Source organism: Suricata suricatta, chromosome 13 (genome assembly GCF_006229205.1).
Source record: "Suricata suricatta isolate VVHF042 chromosome 13, meerkat_22Aug2017_6uvM2_HiC, whole genome shotgun sequence".
Classification (NCBI taxonomy): Eukaryota; Metazoa; Chordata; class Mammalia; order Carnivora; family Herpestidae; genus Suricata; species Suricata suricatta.
The window spans coordinates 19774330-19793237 of record NC_043712.1 but is presented as its reverse complement, the minus strand read 5'-3'; the positions used below and the strand labels follow the sequence as shown (position 1 = coordinate 19793237).

The following is an 18908-nucleotide window of genomic DNA, read 5'->3' as shown; positions in this document are numbered from 1 at the left end:
CCATAAATGTTGAGTCTCTGAGCAACTACTAAGCGTGGGTTGCCCAGGAGAGCCATGAAAAACTCTTGTTGTGGTGGAGAGCGGCCTCTGCTGGCCATCCGAGGCAATGCACGATCCCCGATTTACAAAGATCTGGCCCAGTCCACTCTCCAAGAACTCTCTGAGGCATGATCAGCGAGTCCTCCCCCAAAGCATAGCAAAAACAAGCAGGATGAAACGGGAGTCACCATTTTTAACAAGAATGTTCTTTATTTATACAAAGCATTATAATTTTCCTCAACATTCTTCACTCAGTTGTCAACAAACTTTTGACTGTATTCACTTAACAAATTAACAGTGTCAAACTACATACACATCACCACCTGGCAACCTCCAAGCGCTCAACTTAGAGAAAAACAAAAAAGTGCTTGGAGCACCACATGTTGAGAGAAAAAAAAATAAGAAAGATCAAGACTTACTCTAGAAGCAGTTGAAGGGGTTGACCTTAGGGGTGGATATTAGATTCCCGAGCACCATCAAATTTCTGCCCTTTGGGATATTAAACAGTTTATCAAGGTTTCTGGGTTGGCAGATGTGAGAAAAGGAGGGAAAGAGAAAGTGGAATGGGGTACAGAAGAGAGGCAGAAGACCAGCAGGACAGAGGGACACAGTTGCGCATACAAGAAAGGTTGGACCTTTTCAGGAATTGGAAGAATGAAAAAACTTGGGAAGTGGACTACAAGAAGAGAAAGCCTGGAATTTTATACCTTCCAGGAGGTGACGACACAGTGGCGTGAGGTGCGTCGAAGACTAAACCATCTGTGATTTTGTTTGGTAAGAGTAAGATGTTGGCACACTTGCTGACTAATTCCACTCTACACTGCTGCTTTTAAAGCCTATGAGGCCAGAGTGCAGTCACCCCAGCAGGTCAGATGCCTACCAGGCAATACAGAGCGGCTCCAAGCAATGTAGAAATCAAAATTCAATCAATGTTACTGTACGGTGAAAAGACAACAGATTTCATTCTCTCGTAGTCTTTTGCTACTTTCCTAAAGCCAAACCATTCTGGCCATGTTTAATAGGCCAGTACTGCCAAACCCTGTACAATCACAACAGGCTGACTATGCTCAAAGCCCCAATTTTTCCTGAGCTTTGACTGCCTTTGTGATCTGGAACACAGAAGGCAGCACGGAAGTTCTTATTACTTATTGGCCAGTGGGGGTCGGATGGGAACTGGGGATCAAAACCTACCTAACCACATATGTAAGGAAACAAGAGAGATGAGATCGACTAATTACATTAGCCGCTCAGAATCCCTCTCTGCCTCAAAGGCTGATTTAGCAAAACAGGATTCTGGTACTCAGATTCCCTGATGGAAGCGCTGGTTTGGATGATGATCCAATTGCCAGTTTTGATTTTGGTCTTCTCCGGCTCTTCGGGCTAAGGCTGCTCTGCCCAGCAGGGACAAGCTTCCCACAAACGTACCACAGTGCAGGATGGTCCCTTGCGGCGTGCCAGTCTTCCCATCCCATCAGTTGTCCAATTCCTCCTCCTCATTCTGTTCTTCTTCGTCCAGCCTTTCCTCGTCTTCATCATTGTCCTCCTCCCTGCTCTTGTCTTGCTCTTCCGAATCGGTTTTTTTGTCTTTGTCCTTCTTCTTTTGCTCTGAAGCTTCCTTCTTGCCCTTCTGCTCTCGCCTGTATGCTGTAAGGGGCAAGGTGGGGGTTAGGGGGCAGGGCTGAACCAAGCGGCCGCAGCCGTTAACTCCCCTGTATAACTGGAAACGCTGGGGCAGAGAAGGAGAAATACCCCTCAGATCTGAGATGGTGCCAACTGAAGGGACTTTGAGTCACATCCAACCCTTGTTTCCTTCTTATGGGGACCCAGGCCGAGAAGACTCAGGGCCAGGTGAGCAGGTGACACAGGATGAACATCTACTTGGCTGAGCAGAGGAGAGGGTCATTACCTTCCAGAGCTTCTTTCAACGGGGTAACGAACCGCTGGAACTCCATCTCTTCCATGGCTGAGAGCACGTCACTGGCATTCAGGGTCTTGCGTTTCCCTTTCATCGCGAAGTTGTTGGCACTGAAAAAAAAATAAATAAAAGGACTAAAGGGCGTCAGGGGCTGTCAGACCCCCTCTTGCCGCCTATGGGGTGGGTGGAAAAGGGGCACTAGAAGGTGGTACGGAAAAGCCTAGGTCACAGATGCATGGGTTTTTGGTGACATGATAAGTCCCTCCCTGCCCTGAACCAAAATGTTAAAGCAAAACAGTTTTGTTGCTTTATTTTGCTTCAGCCCTTCCAAGAACTGGAGGAGGGCCTCCCTTCCCCTCACGGGGGCAAGACACGAATACGGGGGTGTGTGGGCCCCGGGCCACGAACGCCAGGGGCAGGGCTCTGCGGCCCTCTGACGCCCCAGCCCCAGAGCTAGGTGGTGGCTAGCCTCCGCCTGCCTCACCAGGAAGTGGCGTACAGCACGAAGACGCTGGCGGCGCGGGAGATGGCGCTGCGGGCCTCCTTGGAGATGTTGACACCGTCCGGGAGCTGGAAAAAGAACGTGGGTGAGTAAAAAGCTGCCGGCCCAGGACCTGCCTCCTCTGCTGCCCGCCCGTCCGCCCCTGGCCCAGCTGTCCGCCGAAGCTGCTCACCGCCTCCTTGATGATCCTGGTGATGACGGCATTGGGCAGGTTTAGGTCCTCGGGCCTCTCCGCCATTGCCGCCACCGGGGCCCGCACCTCGGTCTCAAGCCTCTTCTTCAGGCCGCTACGGCGTCCGGACTTCCCGCGTCGCCACAGTCTGACCCAAAGAGGCTTCCGTCCCGCCTCACGTAGCCCACACGGCGTCCCACAGTGCCCCGCGCGCCATTGCCTGCCTCCTCACCCAGCCCCGCCTCCGCCTCGAGTCGCCTAAGCATCTGAACTTTCCACGCCTCTACGGTTTTGGCCCACCCGGGCTTCCGTCCGACCCCACCGGGACTCAGTGCCGCTTCCAATGCTCGTTTTTCTGCTTCACGCCGCCACCACGTCTGGAAACTTTTCATCAGATCAAGTATGGCTCACTGGAGCTTCCGTCCCTTCCCCACAGTGCTCTGCGCCGCTGCCTGGCAACGGTGCTGCCTGGCGGCTAGAGTGGGAGAACGAGGCGTGGACTGAACGGACGGGGCGGGGCTTCTTCCAACGGAAGGCGGGGCCTGGTGGACGGGGCCCCGCCCCTTCCACCCTGCCTGGGGCGGGGTCGGGTTTTCGGAGTGCGCCAGTTCTTCCACGCAGTTTGGCGTGGCATGTCGTACTGCGGCGCCCCGAGGCCGGACTCTTCTACTTTCCTTTTGTGGAACGAAGCGGGTATCTTTTTTCAATTCTAGGGAACCTCATGTCCATCTTTAATCTTTTCACCCGTCCCAACTTTGTAATAATCGCATTAAGGATGTTTGTCGCCTAGAATTGTTGGATGCAGACTCCTTTGCCAGTACAAAGCTAACGCGGGCGGCATAGAAATGGGCATGACTCGACATCGGGTCTCAATTCGGACGTGTCGGATAACGAAAGGGCAGCGAGCAGGCAGTTGTAAGAATAACGCGACATTGCACTCCATTTAAAACCAAAACCTGTTAAACTTGTATTTATTTTTTCATTGAATTGTGGATCACACCTCTTTCCGTCAAAAACATTACCATGATTTTGCAGTGGTTTTTAAATTGTATCATTTTCAGGTTATGTATGTAGAAATGGTCCTCGTTCCCACTGAGCACCAATGCTTTCTTTATGTGAGTTTTTTTTTTTTGGTACTGTTTTTATTTATTTTAGAGAGAGAGAGACAGCATGAGCAGGGGAAGGTCAGAGAGAGAGAGGGAGACACAGAATCCTAAGACAGTCTCCAAGCTCTGAGCTAGCTGTCAGCACAGAGCCCGATGCAGGGCATGAACCCACCAACTGAGAGATCATGACCTGAGGTGAAGTCGGACCCTCAACCACTGAGCCACCCAGGTGCCCCACACCAATGCTTTTTTTTTTTTTCCTGAAACATGCTCTCACTTCACCCTTCATGTTCCTGCTTTACATTAATTTTTTTTTTTTTTGAGTAATCTCTACAGGCAACCTAGGACTCAAACTCAGGGTGGGAGATTGAGAATCACATGTTCTACCAACTGAGCCGGCCAGGCATCCCTGTTTTCCAGCTTTTGACAGAGACATGAGTGCAGAGACATACTTATTATGAGAGAAACAAGAGCAAATCAATGACAAAGGGCAACGGAAATAGCATTAATTAGAGATTGTAGGGTTTGGTGGCAGAACTCGCCATCTGGATAGAACAGGTCTGATTTAAAGCTACCAGGAGGCACTTAGTTCCATCCAATTATCTGACAATATCGAGTCAGAATCGGGACCACCATGCAGTCAAATATTTTGATCTTTAAGAGGAACCAGAAATAGGAACCTTGTGGACTATTTCCATTAAAAATAAATGGCTCAAATGGCAGGCCCGACAAAATGAATCATGGGACAGCTGTGATCCCATGCCAGTAGTTGGCTATCTTTGGTCTAGTTTATAGGCTCTTTAGAACAGGGACTTATTTTGTTCATTACTGTCCTCTATGCCTGTAACAGGTCCTGTCACAGATTTGGTAGTCAATAAATGTGTTGAGTAAAAGGAAGAAGAAATGGATATTGTCCTTAAAAAGTTATTAGGGACCAGGTGGTAGTGATGGCCTAAAATATTTCTGGAGAGAGAAAGATTATACTATTTATCAATCCTCTATTATATAGGATACATAAAAGTACATTTCCTTTAATGCTCTTCAATCCTATTTCGGGATTTCCCATCCCCACTTTATATGAGGAAGCAAGCTGAGGGAGGTGAAGTCACTTGCCTAGGACAATACAGCCAGTAAATGAAAAGCCAGAGGCCCCTGATGTGACTGCAAGTCTACGTTTTTTTTGTTTGAGTAAACCCACTCATTTCTGGTGGGTATTTTAGTTGCCTGTTTGTGAATTGGAGCACGTTGAAAAATGAAGCATGTTTTCCAACGGTTTGAGCCATCTCAAGCACTTCTGTGACTGCCTTAGTTCTAATTTGATGAGACATTTTGTTTGGAGATGGTGGTGTGTTCTCCCTAATGATTAATGAAGGGGAAAGGGAAACGATGCTAATACTTATCTTGAACTACACACCAGACCTTTTATGTATGTATGTATGTATATATATTTAAACAATTTTTTAATGTTTATTTAAAAATGTTTTTTATTTATTTTTGAGAGAGAGAGAGAGAGAAACAGCATGAGCAGGGGAGAGTCAGAGAGAGAGGGAGACATAGAATCCAAAGACAGGCTCCAGGCTCTGAGCTGTCAGCACAGAGCCCGATGCGGGGCTCAAACCCTCAAACCGCGAGATCATGACCCGAGCCTAAGTTGGCTGCTCAACCGACTGAGCCACCCAGGCACCCCTATTTATTTATTTTTTAATATTTTATTTTTATTTTTGAGAGAAAGAGAGTGAGTGGGGTGGGGGCAGAGAGAGAGATGGAGACAGAGGATCCAAAGTAGGCTCTGTGCTGATAGCAGAGAGCCTGATATGGGGCTCGGACTCACAAACCATGAGATCATGACCTGAACTGAAGGGGGTGCTCAACTGACTGAGCTACTCAGGTGCGCCCCCCAGATCTTTTAATATCCATTAACTAATTTTTATAATGACCCTGTGAAATAGGCTTATCTTCATTTTATAGATAAAGAACCTGAACCTCAGATGGTTTAAGTGCCAGGCCACTCAGCTACTAAATGGTCAAGCAGGAGACGTGCTGAAGTCATTCTGTTCCAAATACTCTTGCCACTCTATTTCATGTTGAGCCGTTTTCATACTTGCTTGTTAGCCAGTCTTCTTATTCTTTCTAATGGCTGAGTTGCTTGTTACCCTATTCTTTTTTTAAATCCTTTTAAAAAAATTTTTAAAAATATTTATTCATTTTTGAGAGACAGAGAGAGAGAGACAGAGACAGAGACAGTGCACAAGCAGGGGAGGGTCAGAGAGAGAGAAGAAGACACAGAATCTGAAGCAGGCTCCGGGCTCTGAGCTGTCAGCACAGACTCTGGTGCGGGTCTCAAACTCACGAGCTGTGAGATCATGACCTGAGCCAAAGTCAGATGCTTAACCGACTGAGCCACCCAGGCGCCCCACTTGCTACCCAATTGTTAACTATCCTGTAACCATCATTTATGTATATGGGTTCAGTAGAAATATTTTATGCTTTGAGTCTAAATTAAGATCTGGACCGCATGGCTAATGTATAATATGCTCTCATTATGTGGTTGTTGTTACTCTGGAGGGCTAGAAAGCTGCACGATTGGCTTTTGTCCTAAACCGTTTGTAGCTATGGACTTGCCAGATGAGAGCCAGTGGGACGAAACCACCTGCAAGTTGGCCCTTTGTCAGCATCCACAATGCTGGGCAACGATCCGCCGGATTGAGAGGGGCCACCCTCGAATCCTGCGCCCTCCGTGCAAAACAGCTCCGAATAATGAAGGTAAATTTAGGCAGCCCTGCTTCTTCTTATGAGATCTTTGAACTATTTCCGTTTGGCTCCCTTTTGACATATTGCATGCTTTCTTGTCTTTTTTCTCAGACAAACTCCCAGTGCTCACCATTGTAAACATCTCAGCCCCCTGCTTCCCGGCCAAGAGACTTGCTCGTGGTCATTTATCAGGATTTACCTTCAGCAAAGCTCCCTCTTTATTGTGTCAACGTTCAAAGTTTGACTCCAAATTTCAAGGCAGGTAAATTACCATGGAATCTTCCCTTATGAGCCTACTATCTCAAAATCCTGGGTTGACCCATGTAGTAGACTCTGAGTAAGCTGGATTAAAAATAAAACATCAGTTCCGGGCACCTGCTTCGGATTCTGTGTGTGTGTCTCTCTCTGCCCCTCTGCAGCTGAGGCTCAGGCTCTCTCTCTCTCTCTCAAAAATAAATAAATTAAGGGGCGCCTGGGTGGCTCATTCGGTTAAGCGTCCCACTTCAGCTCAGGTCATGTTCTCGCAGTTCATGGGTTCGAGCCTCACATCGGGCTCTGTGCTGACAGCTCAGAGTCTGGAGCCTGTCTTCAGATTCTGTGTCTCCCTCTCTCTCTGACCCTCCCCTGATCACCCTGTCTCTCTCTGTTTCTCAAAAATGAAATAAATAAATAAATAAATAAATAAACTTAAAAAAAAAACACTAGTTCAATGAGAGAAATGGTGAATAAGCAGTGGGAAATAAAAGAAAATCTTTATTTGTATTGTTAGTTAAAATAGGGTTATATTAATTTGCCAGGGTCACTGTAACAAAATACCCTAGGCTATGTGGCTTAAACAACACAAATTTGTTTTTTCACAGTTGAGAGGCTAAAAGTCCAAGATTAGGGTGTTGGTAGAGTTGTTTTCTTCTGAACCCTTTCTCCTTGACTTGTATGTGGCCTATTTTTTTTTAATGTTTATTTTTGAGAGACAACATGAGCGGGGAGGGGCAGAGAGAACAGGAGACATAGAATCTGAAGCAGGCTCCAGGCTCCGAGCTGTCAGCACAGAGCCCGATGCGGGGCTCGAACCCATAGACTGTGAGACCATGACCTGAGCTAAAGTCAGACATCTAACGGGCCGAGCCACCCAGATGCCCCTAAGTGGCCTGTGTTTTAACATGTTCTTTCTCCCATGTGTCTTTGTCCCAATTTCTTTTTCTTCTTTTTTAATTAAGTGCTTAATTTTAATTCCAATATAGTTAATAACACTGTTATGTTAGTTTCAGGTGTGAAATATACTGATTCACCAATTCTGTGCGTCACTCAGTGCTCATCATGTAATCCCCTGACTTCCTTTTCTTAATAAGAGCACCAGTCATCTCGGATTAGGGCCTGTCTGTATGACCTCAGTTTGCCTTAATTACTTCCTTAAAGACCCTATCTCCAAATACTGAGGGACTCAAATTTCGGGGTATTGAGGGTTAGGATTCAATAGGAGAATTTGAGGGCACAATTCAGGCCACCACAGGGAGTACCTCGTCAGCCTCTGCCGGTCATCAGAAAACTGTGTCCACACGCGCTCTCTCTCTTATATTTTATTTTTAGGTATGAAACTATTTGTAAGCTCTTGAAGGCAGAAGCAATGGTTTCCTTTTGAATCGCCCACAGAGTCTAGGCACCCAATTAGTGCTTGCAGATACGGGAAGCTAAGGGACAGACATCTGTGGAAAACGTAGGCTTGTAAAATTCAAAACCCCTGTGGCCTGGAATCAAAGCACTGCTGGCAGTCCTTGTACGGGTTCCTTTTCTCCTATTTAACGTAAGCAGCCTTTGGTGGCTTCCGAGAGGCTAAACACAGCACGGGAAAGGATAGGACTACTTTCTGGTTCTCTAGGACTTGAACCTCAGGAGGAAGATGGCTTCTCCAAGCCAGGGCCTGTGAAGGCAAAGGCTACAACATCGCTCACGTAGTCACTCATTTAATTTACAAATGTATCTTACTCGGGGCCACTTTGCTGGGCTCTGAGGATTCAGTGGTAAACAAGATACAATATTTTTTTAAAGAGTTTTATTTATTTTTGAGAGAGTGGAGGGGGGAGTGGCAGAGAGAGGGGGGCAGAGGATCTGAAGCAGGCCCCAGGCTCTGTGCTGACAGCCCTGAGCTGATGCAGGGCTTGAACTTGTGAACCGTGAGATCATGGCCTGAGCCGAAGCTGGATGCTCAACTGACGGAGCCACCTAGGCAGCAAGATATAGTCTTTAACCCCAAAGGGCTTTCAGCCTAGCCAGGGGGGAAGAGAGCCATTCCGTGTGCCGGGGGTGCTGAGAGGGGCACCCCGGGGGTGTGGAAGCACGTGGAGCAGGTTCCTCAGGGCACTGTCTTCTGTGGCATCTCTGCCTTCACCCAAACTTTGGACAGTTTGGTGAAGTGAGGTTGCAGGTGGGAGGTGGACGTGAAGAGAGTTCTGGACTACAGAAATACCATATCCAAAGGCCTGGAGGCAAGAGGAAGATCTTTAGGTGGGAGGAAAAGAGTCCATGGTGTGTGGACATAGAGCAGGAATGGGAGAATGGGCAGAGGTGAGGGTAGGGAGCTGGCGGGCAAACAGCGGCCAACATCACATAAATCTGGTTAAGGAGTTGGGTCTTTATCTTACACTTCCTTTTTATCTTTATCTTACACTTCCTATTTATTCGTTTGTACACTTCACATGTGTGGTTTTCTTTTTAATGTTTTTATTTATTTTTGAAAAATAGCATGAGCAGGGGAGGGTCAGAGAGACCAGGAGACACCGAAGTGTCAGAGAGACCGAAGACAGGCTCCAGGCTCTGAGCTAGCTGTCAGCACAGAGCCTGATGCAGGGCTCGAACCCACGAACCGTGAGATCATGACCTGAGCTGAAGTCGGACGCTTAACCGACTGAGCCACCCAGGCGCCCCACTTCTCATGTTTTGAAAAATAAATATAGTGCAAGTGATAGGAAAATGTAAGGGGGCAGTATTCTTTTTTGTGGTACACATCCATTACGTCAAGATTACCGTTTTAACTGTTTTTAAGTGTATAGTTCAGTGGCATTAAGCACATTCGCAATGTTGTACAACCATCACCACTATCCATTTCTAGAACTTTTTTTTAATCATCTCAGGCAGGAACTCCATACCCATTAAACAGCAACTCCCCATTGCCTCTTCCCTCCAGCTCCTGTTAACGTCTCTTCTACTTTCCGTCTGTACGAGTTCACTTACTCTAGGGACCTCATATAAGTGGAATCCTACAATATTTGTTCTTTTGCATCAGCTTATTTCACTTAGCATAATGGCTTCCGGATTCATCTATGTTGGGGCCTGTGTCAGGATTGCATTCCTTATTGAGGTTGAAAAACATTCTATTGTACATAAATACCACATTTTGCTTATTTAATGTGCTTTGAACATCTACATCAACTCAGTCACCTTTTACTGATGGCGACCTCACTCTTTGGTTGGAAAGAGGGAGGCTTAGGCTCTGAGTCCAGTTTGATGCAACAAACAGAGGTGAGGGGTTTGCAGTGTGCAGTGTCTGGGAGCTGTTCCAGAACAAAGAAGCAAGCACAACTTAAGAAAATGGGGAGACCCAACATTCATTCGCTAAGTACTGAGCCCCAAGGTTTTCTGTGGATGAGCAGAAGGCTCTTCCTCATCGCACTACCTGTTTGGAAACTCTTATTTTTTAGGCCTCGGAAGGATCTACCCGACAAAGATTTAACCCGCTCCACTGACAGGTCTCCTGAAGGAAATCATAGAATTAAAAAGGTACTCCCTCAGCATTTTCCCTTTACTAGTGGGGATAAAATATGTGTCTTTATTTAACATTGAGGATGACTAGAATCTGAGTAATGACAATGATAACTAACTAATATTGGGCCCTTAGTGTATGCTAGGCTCTGTGCTAATGCCTTTACATGCTATATTGTTTCCAGAAATCCCAGACACAAGTGGGATTGATCTGTGGCCCTTTGGCATAGGTAAGACTTGCCTGTCTGTGTCCTGCATAGAGCATGTTCAGCTACGAAGTAAACCCTGTCACCTCATAGTACGGGGAAATGAAAATGCTGGAATGTCACACCTAGAATGGGCCTTTGGGTCATCTCCTCTGATAACTGTCATTTTTAGCTATGACCTCTGGTAAGAATATGTTTTGCAACAAAATAGCACAAAACAATCCTTACCCTAACTACGAGTGATGTTCTCTGATATTTTGTCCTATTTTATTCTTTTTAAAATGTGTTTAGTTTGAGAGAGAGGGAGCGCACACATACATGTACGCAGGTGTGAGGAGAGGAGAGGAAGAGAGAGAACCCCAAGCAGGCCCGGCGCTGTCAGTGCAGTGGAAACGCCCCCCTAAGGTCACAGGGAGGCGGGGGGGGCCATTCGTTTAAATGTGCTCACTCTTGCAGAGTACCCGTATTGGTGTCTGGCTTCTAGAGGCCACGTTATAAAGACAACTTAGGGATGAGAAATGTCTTCTTGTCACCTTCCGCGCCACCACACCCTCTGGGTCGGCGCGATAATTCCGTTCTTAGGTCAGCTCTGAATGCCATCCGGAGCTGGTACCTTGAAGCCATATGTAGGCTTCACATGTTTCTCTTTAGCTTTCAGTGCTGAATTTGAATGAGACACAACTTCCCAGCCCTCAAGATGTCAGAAATATGGTTGTCATCTGGGTCCCGGGACAACCAGTGAAGCATGTGAGGTGAGTGTTGTGTCCAGAACATGGGGACCTCGGCTCTTGTATTCCGCAAGTCCCCTCCGCCCCCCGCCCTGTGCAGGCCTCATGTTCGTGATCTCCGTGTTAGCCACCTCAGTGCCAGTATCAGGAGGCCCGCAGAGAAGAAGATCATGGTCTCCTGTGTCTGCTTCTTGCTCCGCTGGGGTTCTGTTTAACGCACTTTGTGCTTCATGCGGGGGTTTCTCTACATCAAATCGTGGCCATCAGTAGAACCCAGTGTGTCCGTGGGGTCTAAGAAACAGATGCTTCCTGATTATCAGTTTTTCTTAATAGTCGTCCCCAGCTAGTGAAAACATCTTCCGTGAAGCACCTGCATGTTCGCTCTCAGCCCCAGTGCCCAGCACCATGGTGCAAAGAGGTGGCACCTGTGCCCAAAGCATGTGGTGAAAGCCCCAAGGCTTGCCAATGCCAAGAACCATTGGAAGACACTGTTTGGTTTTTCTTTCATGAGTGCTGCTTTCAGATTCTTGTTAAGTGACTGTTTAGATATGATGGGACTTAAGAATTTTTTATTATTTATTTATTTATTTAACCTCAGATGGGAGATGCTGAGGTTGGAACAAGTTCTGAGGGAGGCTCGTGTCACACAACAATGTGAACTCCTGTGCTTATGAACTACAAAAGGATCTCATTCTCTTTCCCTTTTTTAAGTTTATTTATTATTTATTTATTAAAAATGTTTAAATGTTTACTTTATTTTTTTAATTTTTAAGATTTATTTATTTCTTTTTTATGTTTTATTTATTTTTGAGACAGAGAGAAACAGAGCATGAGTGGGGGAAGGTCATAGATAGAGGGAGACACAGAATCTGAAGCAGGCTCCAGGCTCTGAGCTGTCAACACAGAGCCCAACGCAGGGCTTGAACTCATGGATCATGAGATCATGACCCAAGCTGAAGTCAGCTGCTTAACCGACTGAGTCACCCAGGCGCCCCTATTTTATTATTTTTGAGAGAGAGAGAGACAGAGAGACAGAGTGTGAACAGGGGAAGGGCAGAGAGTGATAGGGAGACACAGAATCTCAAACCTGACATGGAGCTTGAACTTGGGAACAACGAGGTCATGACCTGAGCTGAAGTTGGACGCTTAACCAACTGAACCAGCCAGGTGTCCCTGTTTATTTTGATAGAGACAGAGAGAGAGAGAGAGAGAGAGAGAGAGACAGAGCACATGGGAAGGCCAGAGAGAGGAAGAGAGAGAGAGAATCCCAGGCAGGCTCTGCACTGTCAGCACAGAGCCTGATGCGGGGCTCGAATTTATGAACTGTGAGATCATGACTGAGCTGAATCAAGAGTCAGATACTTAACTGACTGGGCCACCCAGGAGCCCCTCTTTTTTGTTGTTTTTAAAGTAAGCTCTATGCCCAGTGTGGGGCTTGAACTCATGACCCATAGCTCTAGAGTTGTCTGCTCCATGGACTGAGTCCTCCAGATGCCCCCACTCTCTTCTTTCTTTCTTTCTTTTTTTTTCTTTTTGATGTTTTTATTTTTATTTTTGAGAGAGAGAGAGAGAGCACGTCACGAGCTGGGGAGGGGCAGAGAGAGAGGGAGACACAGAATCTGAAGCAGGCTGTAGGCTCTGAGTTGTCAGCACAGAGCCTGACGTGGGGCTCAAGCCCACAAACCGTGAGCCATGACCTGAGCCGAAATCAGGTGCTCAACTGACTGAGCCACCCGGCGCCCCTCCTACTCTCTTCTTTCTATTGGTGAGTATGGATAAGTGGGAGGCAGAAGGGAAATGTGGTCTGGAGTGACACAGCCTTTGGGTTTTGCATTGAAATGTCCTGGTTTTATGCATTTTGGTAATTTATCTAAGCATCTTTCCATTTCATTCCCTTATTTGCAAAATGGGGATAAGAATGCCTGTCCTCAGGGAGCTGGAAACACCTGTTGCTACAGGCCTTTTCAGGCCCAGAGTGGAACTTTATTCAGATTTGGAGCCCTTTTCGTCTCTTTTTCATCAGCCACACCCTCCAGGAGGAGCTGTTGCTGACTGTCTGGCTGTCTCTGTCCCCTTCAGCCTCTTGCCTGATGAAGGGAAAACCGTGCTTTCTCTGGAGACGAAGACACAGTTGGCCATGACGAAGAAGAAACTTCCCCTGGAAAAGAGCCGACCCGACAGCGCCATTTTGGCTAAGATGTTTTTATCTGTCCACCGCCTCACCCTGCAAGTAAGAGCCTGGGAGCCTCAGAGAAGGGCGTCTAGATGTAAATCTAGACTCAGTTCTTTTCAAGGCTGGGGGAGGTGACTTTCTATTTCTTCTTTCTCTCCATCCTGCTATGCTGGACTCAAGCCCCACAGAAGGGCTGGGCTACATGGTCATGAAAGCAAATGTGTGGGGAGGGGCTTGAGGACAGCCACATTCTCTGTTTCTTCTGCACTTTCACACTGTTTCCTCCCTCCATAGCTCCTGGTGTAATGTCGTGCCCACCGGGTTCACAAAAAGGGCTCGTTGGGCAGATGGGTGCTTGCATTTGAGGGATATGTTTTGGGAAAAGGAAAGACCTTCAGTAGAGCTCCTCTTCCTCTTCCCCTTCCCCTACCTCTTCCCCTTCTCTGTCCTCTCCCTCTTCCTCTCCTCCTCCTCTTCCTTCTCCTCCTCCTCCTCCTCCTTTTTCTCTTCTTCCTCCTCCTTTTCCTTCTCCTTCTTCTCTTCTCCTTCTCCTCCTCCTCCTCTCTTCCTCTTCTTCTTTTTTTTTTTTTTTATTTTCCTTCTTTTTCTCTCCAGAGACCAGCATTGAAATATCCGGAACATTTGAAGAAATTGTGTTCTAACCTGAACACAGAAGGTAGATTTTCCAGTGCCCTCAGATCCTCAGGTACTGTTCCCCCTCAGCTCACAGTGCTTATACTTGATCTTGGTCCCGATTTTGTTATGTTAGTGGCCAAAGTCATACAAGAGTCACATGTAGAACTGAGGAAACTGCAGAAAGCAGCCCCCCCCTCCGCCCCTGCCCTGCCACAGGTGGCTTGGTTCTGATGGAGACGCTGTCACCACTGTGGAGCAGGGCAGGGCCAGCAGCCCAGGGAAGGGTGGGAGCTGTCGGTGAGAAGAGGACTGAGCCACTCTGGTCACCAGGTCACAAGGAGCAGCGGCAGCAGAAGCGGCAGCAGAAGCAGCAGCAGAGGATGGTGAAAATACCACCTAAGAGACAGGTAGAGGGGCAGTGAGGGAACCCCCAGGACTGGCTGGGCTTGGGGCAGGGGGCGCAGCCTGGAATGGGAAGCGATGTATGAGGTTATCAGTCTCCCTGTCCCCTGTCTGGTTATGGATACAGGGTTCCTGTCTGGTTACAGATACTAACTTCCTTCTTTTAGACTCTTTCTGTAACGTTTTCTTCACTTCCGAAGGTCCTAATTCAGTTCCTCCACATGTGGGTTTCAGGAGGCTAAAAAGAAACCCAAGAGTGATCCAGGAAGCCCGGACATTTTGCATAAAGATTCAGGTGTGCCATGGTTTATGTTCCACACGATGGTAAGGAGAGTGTGGGTTTGGGAGGGACGGAATCTCAGGACATAGGCGAGGGCAGGAAGACTGAACCTGTCCACCATCTTGGGACCTGCCTTTGTCAGGCATTCAGAATTCTTCTTGGAGTGTTTTGGCTCGGCTGGGCCACCGTACATCATCCTTCCATCAGACATTTACTAAGGAAGCCAGCTGGGCCAGATGTCTGCTTCACGTGGGCCTTTGAGAGATGACCATGAGCACAAGTCAGAGGCATTTTCCCTCACGTCTTACTTTAGAAAAGGCAGAGTGATTTGAGGATGGAGAGCACGCCACAAGGCAGGAAAGAGCTGGGGCCCCTGATTAGCCCCAAGAGGGTCCTGAAGAAGCAGAGTCCATCCAGGGCCCTTCCCTTCCCAGCTAGGGTTAGTTCCTGGAGGCTCGGGCTGGGATCAGCACACTGTCTAACCCCCCAGGAGGCAAGTAGCCGACTTCTGACAAACAACTCTTTTCCTCTGGTGTTCATGCTGGAAGTGAGAATAAGTATCTCCCCTTTTTTGGAGTCCTTATCACATGTCTGAGCTGAAGGATGTACTCACCCTGGTCCCTCTGACATTGCTCAGTTTGAGTGCAGAAGAAAGAAAGAACAGGAAGGAGAAAGAATGTCCCTCAACCTTAGGAGATTCTGGTGCCCTATTAAGACTGGACATTGCTGATTGTTTCATCATCAGAATTTGCTCTCCAGCCCTGGCTCGGGGGAGCTGTTTCCTGAGAAGAATGCTTCTCTCTCTCAGTTTATTTTCCATCCCATTGAGCTCTCAGATGCCAACAGTGGCCTCTGACCCGAAGATCTAAGAAGCTTCCTGACCTTCACGTGGACAAACACAAGAGTAGGGCTGTTGCCCAGGTAGGGGCTGACTGGCCCAAGGTTAGTTCCCCATCCTGGGTGATCAGCACTCCCCTGCATTCATTTAAGTACTTTTTGCTCCTCTTCCTGATGCCTCCGATCGGTGACTAGGGTGCCTTTTTTTCTATTTTTAAATAGGCTTCACACCCAGCATGGAGCCCAGTGTGAGGCTTGAACTCACAACCCTGAAATCAAGACCTGAGTCACCCAGGTGCCCCTGTGCTTAGAGCAGTGGCCTGTCCTCACTGGGTTGAGACAGATTTATGGAAGAGTTGATCTTTGCATTGGATCTCGAATGTGTGAGAGGTTCCCTGATAGGAAAGAGAATTCCCAGAAGTGGGAATAGCTTTAGCAGAGGCATCTTGGAAGAGTGTGGCTACTCAGGGAACACAGCAGCTGATCATGGCTGTTGGTGATTTGAGAGAGAGGAGAAACGGGCTGAAGAGGTAGGTGGGAGCCTGCGTAGCCTGCTAAGGTGTTTGACCTTTGCTCCAGGTCGTGGTGCTCCCCCTTGACTGTACACTGAAATCAACTGAGGGCCTTTTCAATTGCAAATACCCAGGATGCACCACAGACCTATTAAATCAGAAGTTCCGGGGTTGGGACCCAGGCCTCAGTACGAGAGCTCCCAGGACTTCCTGTGTGCAGCTAGGGTGAGAACCAGTGCTTGTTAAGGGAGTTTTTTGACTGGCTTTGCCTTTTCCCATCACATCTCTGGTGGCGGCTTGGAAGATGTTCATTTAGAGGAAGGGAAGTGAGAAAGGAAAGGGCGGATGCATTTAGGGATTGGCTGGGGAAACGCCTGATGCAGAAGAATCTTAGAACCAGAACTTTTGGAAGGGAGGGGTTCCATTTTTGGAAGCGAATAGGGGGACATTAGGGTTCGTAAGAGGAGTATTCATCAACTGAAAGCATAGGGTTAGGGTTTCTTCTGCAGCTAAGATGTCCAGAGCCCTGCCCCTTAGGTTTCTTGGAGGAACCCTAAGTCTTTTACCATACACTTGACCTCCATCTCTGATTCTGTAGTAGATGTGGTCACAGTCCCAGGTGAACAGAGTCACAGATAGAACTCGGAGGCCGAACTCCCTTCCATCTCCTCTAACCTGTCTTGTCCTAGATGGGGAGTCACTTGTAGATTAAGGGTCCCCGAGAAGCCCCACAATGGGATATGAAATCTCTTTAAGAAGAGAACTGAATTGGCTTTGTGGTCACTAGGTCACAGAACTCTACTGGGTTGGAAAAGTGACAAAAAGCAGCTACAGCGGATGAAGTCAGAAGAACCCACCTTGAGGCAGGTAGGAGCACCAGAGCCATTCTGCAGGGGGCCCAGTTCAGTTTCCTGTTACTATAGAACAGACCACCTCTAAGCTGAAACTGCAGCGGTGGATCATTCCTCGTGATTCCGAGGGGTGGCTGGACGAGTTTTCTGGGGCCGCTTGATGTCCCTCATCGCAGCTGCTTTCAGCCAGTGGCCGGGGCGGGGCTGGTGGCCAAATGCCTTGGTTCTCTTCCATGAGGCCTCTGCATCGTGGCTCCTTTGGGCTTCTTAACAGTATAGTAATCTCATGAAACACTTTCTTTTCTTTTTTCCTTTTTTAATGTTTGTTTATTTTTGAGAGAGAAAGAGAGACAGAGTGTTAGTAGGGGAGGGGCAGAGAAAGCAGGAGACACAGAATCTGAAGCAGGCTCCAGGCTTCAAGCTGATCGCACAGAGCTCCATGTGGGGCTCAAACCCACAAACCACCAGGTCATGACTTGAGCCGAAGTCAGATGCTTAACCTGCTGAGCTGCCCACATGCCCTTGGGAAAGCACTTTCTTAAGAGATGGGGCTGAAGCTGGGACAGTGTCACTTCTGCCATATTTCATTAGTCACAGAATCACAAGCCCAGCCCGAGAGAAGAGATTCCAGGGGAGAGAGAACAGCCCCCATCTCTTGGTGGGAGGGGCAGTGTGTGCGTGGAGGAATGGGAAGAATTCTAGGGAAGCACCTTTGGAGGCAGTCTATGCTAAACTGACAGGTGGGAATGGAGAAAAGTGGCTTCTGGCTTCATCTAGTCAGCTGAGAAGGCAAAGAAGCTTGTGACACAAGCTTCTCTCTTGAGTCTCAGGAGGTGGCATTTTGTCCTGTCCTTGACGCTAATTTGTCCAAGAAAAGCATCTTTTAGAAAAATCCTTACTCTCCTAAAGTCTTGATTCACGTGTCCTTACTCGAATGAAATTTCAGGATTCCACAGAGAGACCACAGATGGAGAATGATCTGGATTCCTTCCCCAGTAAGGATGGTAAGTTCCTAGAGTGGAGGAAGCTCAGTCAGTCACATAGGCCAGGGAGAGTGGAACCTCTGTTGACGAGGGTGGTTCACCTCCCTGGAAGCCATAATCCTCATCCCTCCGAAGGGTCCTAAAGACACCCAGCCCTTCCTTTTCTGTCCTCCGTTTGGCACAGGTGGGAGAGGGCTGCAGGTGCAGTTCATGGCAGGGTCTTCTTTCAGATCCTGAATTATCCAAGACCAAACCCTCGAACAAGGACATCAGCGCTCAGGAGGACGTTGTGCTGGAATCCCAAGAGAGGAGCCCAGAGGACCTTTCAGACGGTACATCGATAACAAGCTGGAACCCTGAGCTCAAACTACTGAGGATCCTTCAGGCCACTGACGATGAGGATGAGGAGAACCAGCTCTCCACATTGGAGGGTGAAGGATCTTTCAAGACTTCGCAGGGCAGCCTTACTCCCGAGTAGGATGCTTGGAATCCTGAGGACAGTGGCCTTGGACAGAAGGACAGAAGGCAGAGGGGACTTCTGTTGCCTGGAGGCTTTCCCAGGCCCTGACCATAGAGGTTCTGCTTTCCTCGTTCACTTCTCCTTGCCTCTAAAATAAGTGAAGGAGAAAAAGTCTCATCCTTCATAAACGTAGATTGTTTCTCTTTCATTAGGAACAGAATAATTTTAGTGATTAAACACAACTGCTGCTTGAGCAAAAGACTGCGTTTCTGGGAGGAGGGGAGACATGTTTCTGCACGTCTGTTTTCCGGGTCACTTTTATCTCCTCTCTGAAGCCCCAAAAGGCTTCCAGTTAAAGGAAGATGGATTTGGGGACTCCTGGCTAGCCCAGTCGGTAGAGTGTGTGACTCTTGATCTCGGGATCATGAGTTTGAGCCTCACGTTGGGCACAGAGATTACTTAAAAAAAAAAAAAAAAGGGAAGGTGAGTTTGGCTCATGAGAAACCCTGCTGCGTTCGCAGCTTTCCCTCTCATTCGCTGGAAATGGGTTCTTTTGGGGATGGCACCCAATAATCATTTTCATGTTAACCTGAAAGGGT

The 18908-nt window shown here is 47.8% G+C and overlaps 2 protein-coding genes and 1 pseudogene across 2 annotated transcripts; 1 reads left to right on the top strand and 2 right to left on the bottom strand.

The window, feature by feature from the left end:
• Positions 1-223: 223 nt before the first annotated feature.
• Positions 224-3074, bottom strand: POLE3 (DNA polymerase epsilon 3, accessory subunit). Its single transcript, XM_029920610.1, has 4 exons — positions 2629-3074; positions 2439-2524; positions 1946-2064; positions 224-1683 (listed from the first exon to the last, which is right to left on the bottom strand). Exons 1-4 carry the CDS (start codon positions 2692-2694, stop codon positions 1511-1513), a joined length of 444 nt encoding a protein of 147 aa, XP_029776470.1. The 5' UTR covers positions 2695-3074; the 3' UTR covers positions 224-1510.
• C13H9orf43 (chromosome 13 C9orf43 homolog) lies at positions 2492-18562 on the top strand. Its single transcript, XM_029920609.1, is given in 13 exon segments — positions 2492-2541; positions 6345-6497; positions 6597-6747; positions 10181-10259; positions 11099-11199; positions 13255-13405; positions 13964-14054; positions 14315-14391; positions 14621-14683; positions 14686-14710; positions 16803-16882; positions 17813-17870; positions 18080-18562. Coding segments are annotated over 13 exon segments (1314 nt in total). The 5' UTR covers positions 2492-2504; the 3' UTR covers positions 18328-18562.
• Positions 11768-11862, bottom strand: LOC115277187 (annotated as a pseudogene).
• Positions 18563-18908: the final 346 nt, after the last annotated feature.

Excerpts from the sequence above, each read along its gene's own strand:
- POLE3 (XM_029920610.1), bottom strand. The coding sequence starts at position 2,694 with ATGGCGGAGAGGCCCGAGGACCTAAACCTGCCCAATGCCGTCATCACC. Across the intron at positions 2,525-2,628 it reads CCAGGATCATCAAGGAGGCG|CTCCCGGACGGTGTCAACAT; the intron begins GTGAGCAGCTTC and ends TTCTTTTTCCAG. Across the intron at positions 1,684-1,945 it reads GTTGAAAGAAGCTCTGGAAG|CATACAGGCGAGAGCAGAAG; the intron begins GTAATGACCCTC and ends TGCCCCTTACAG.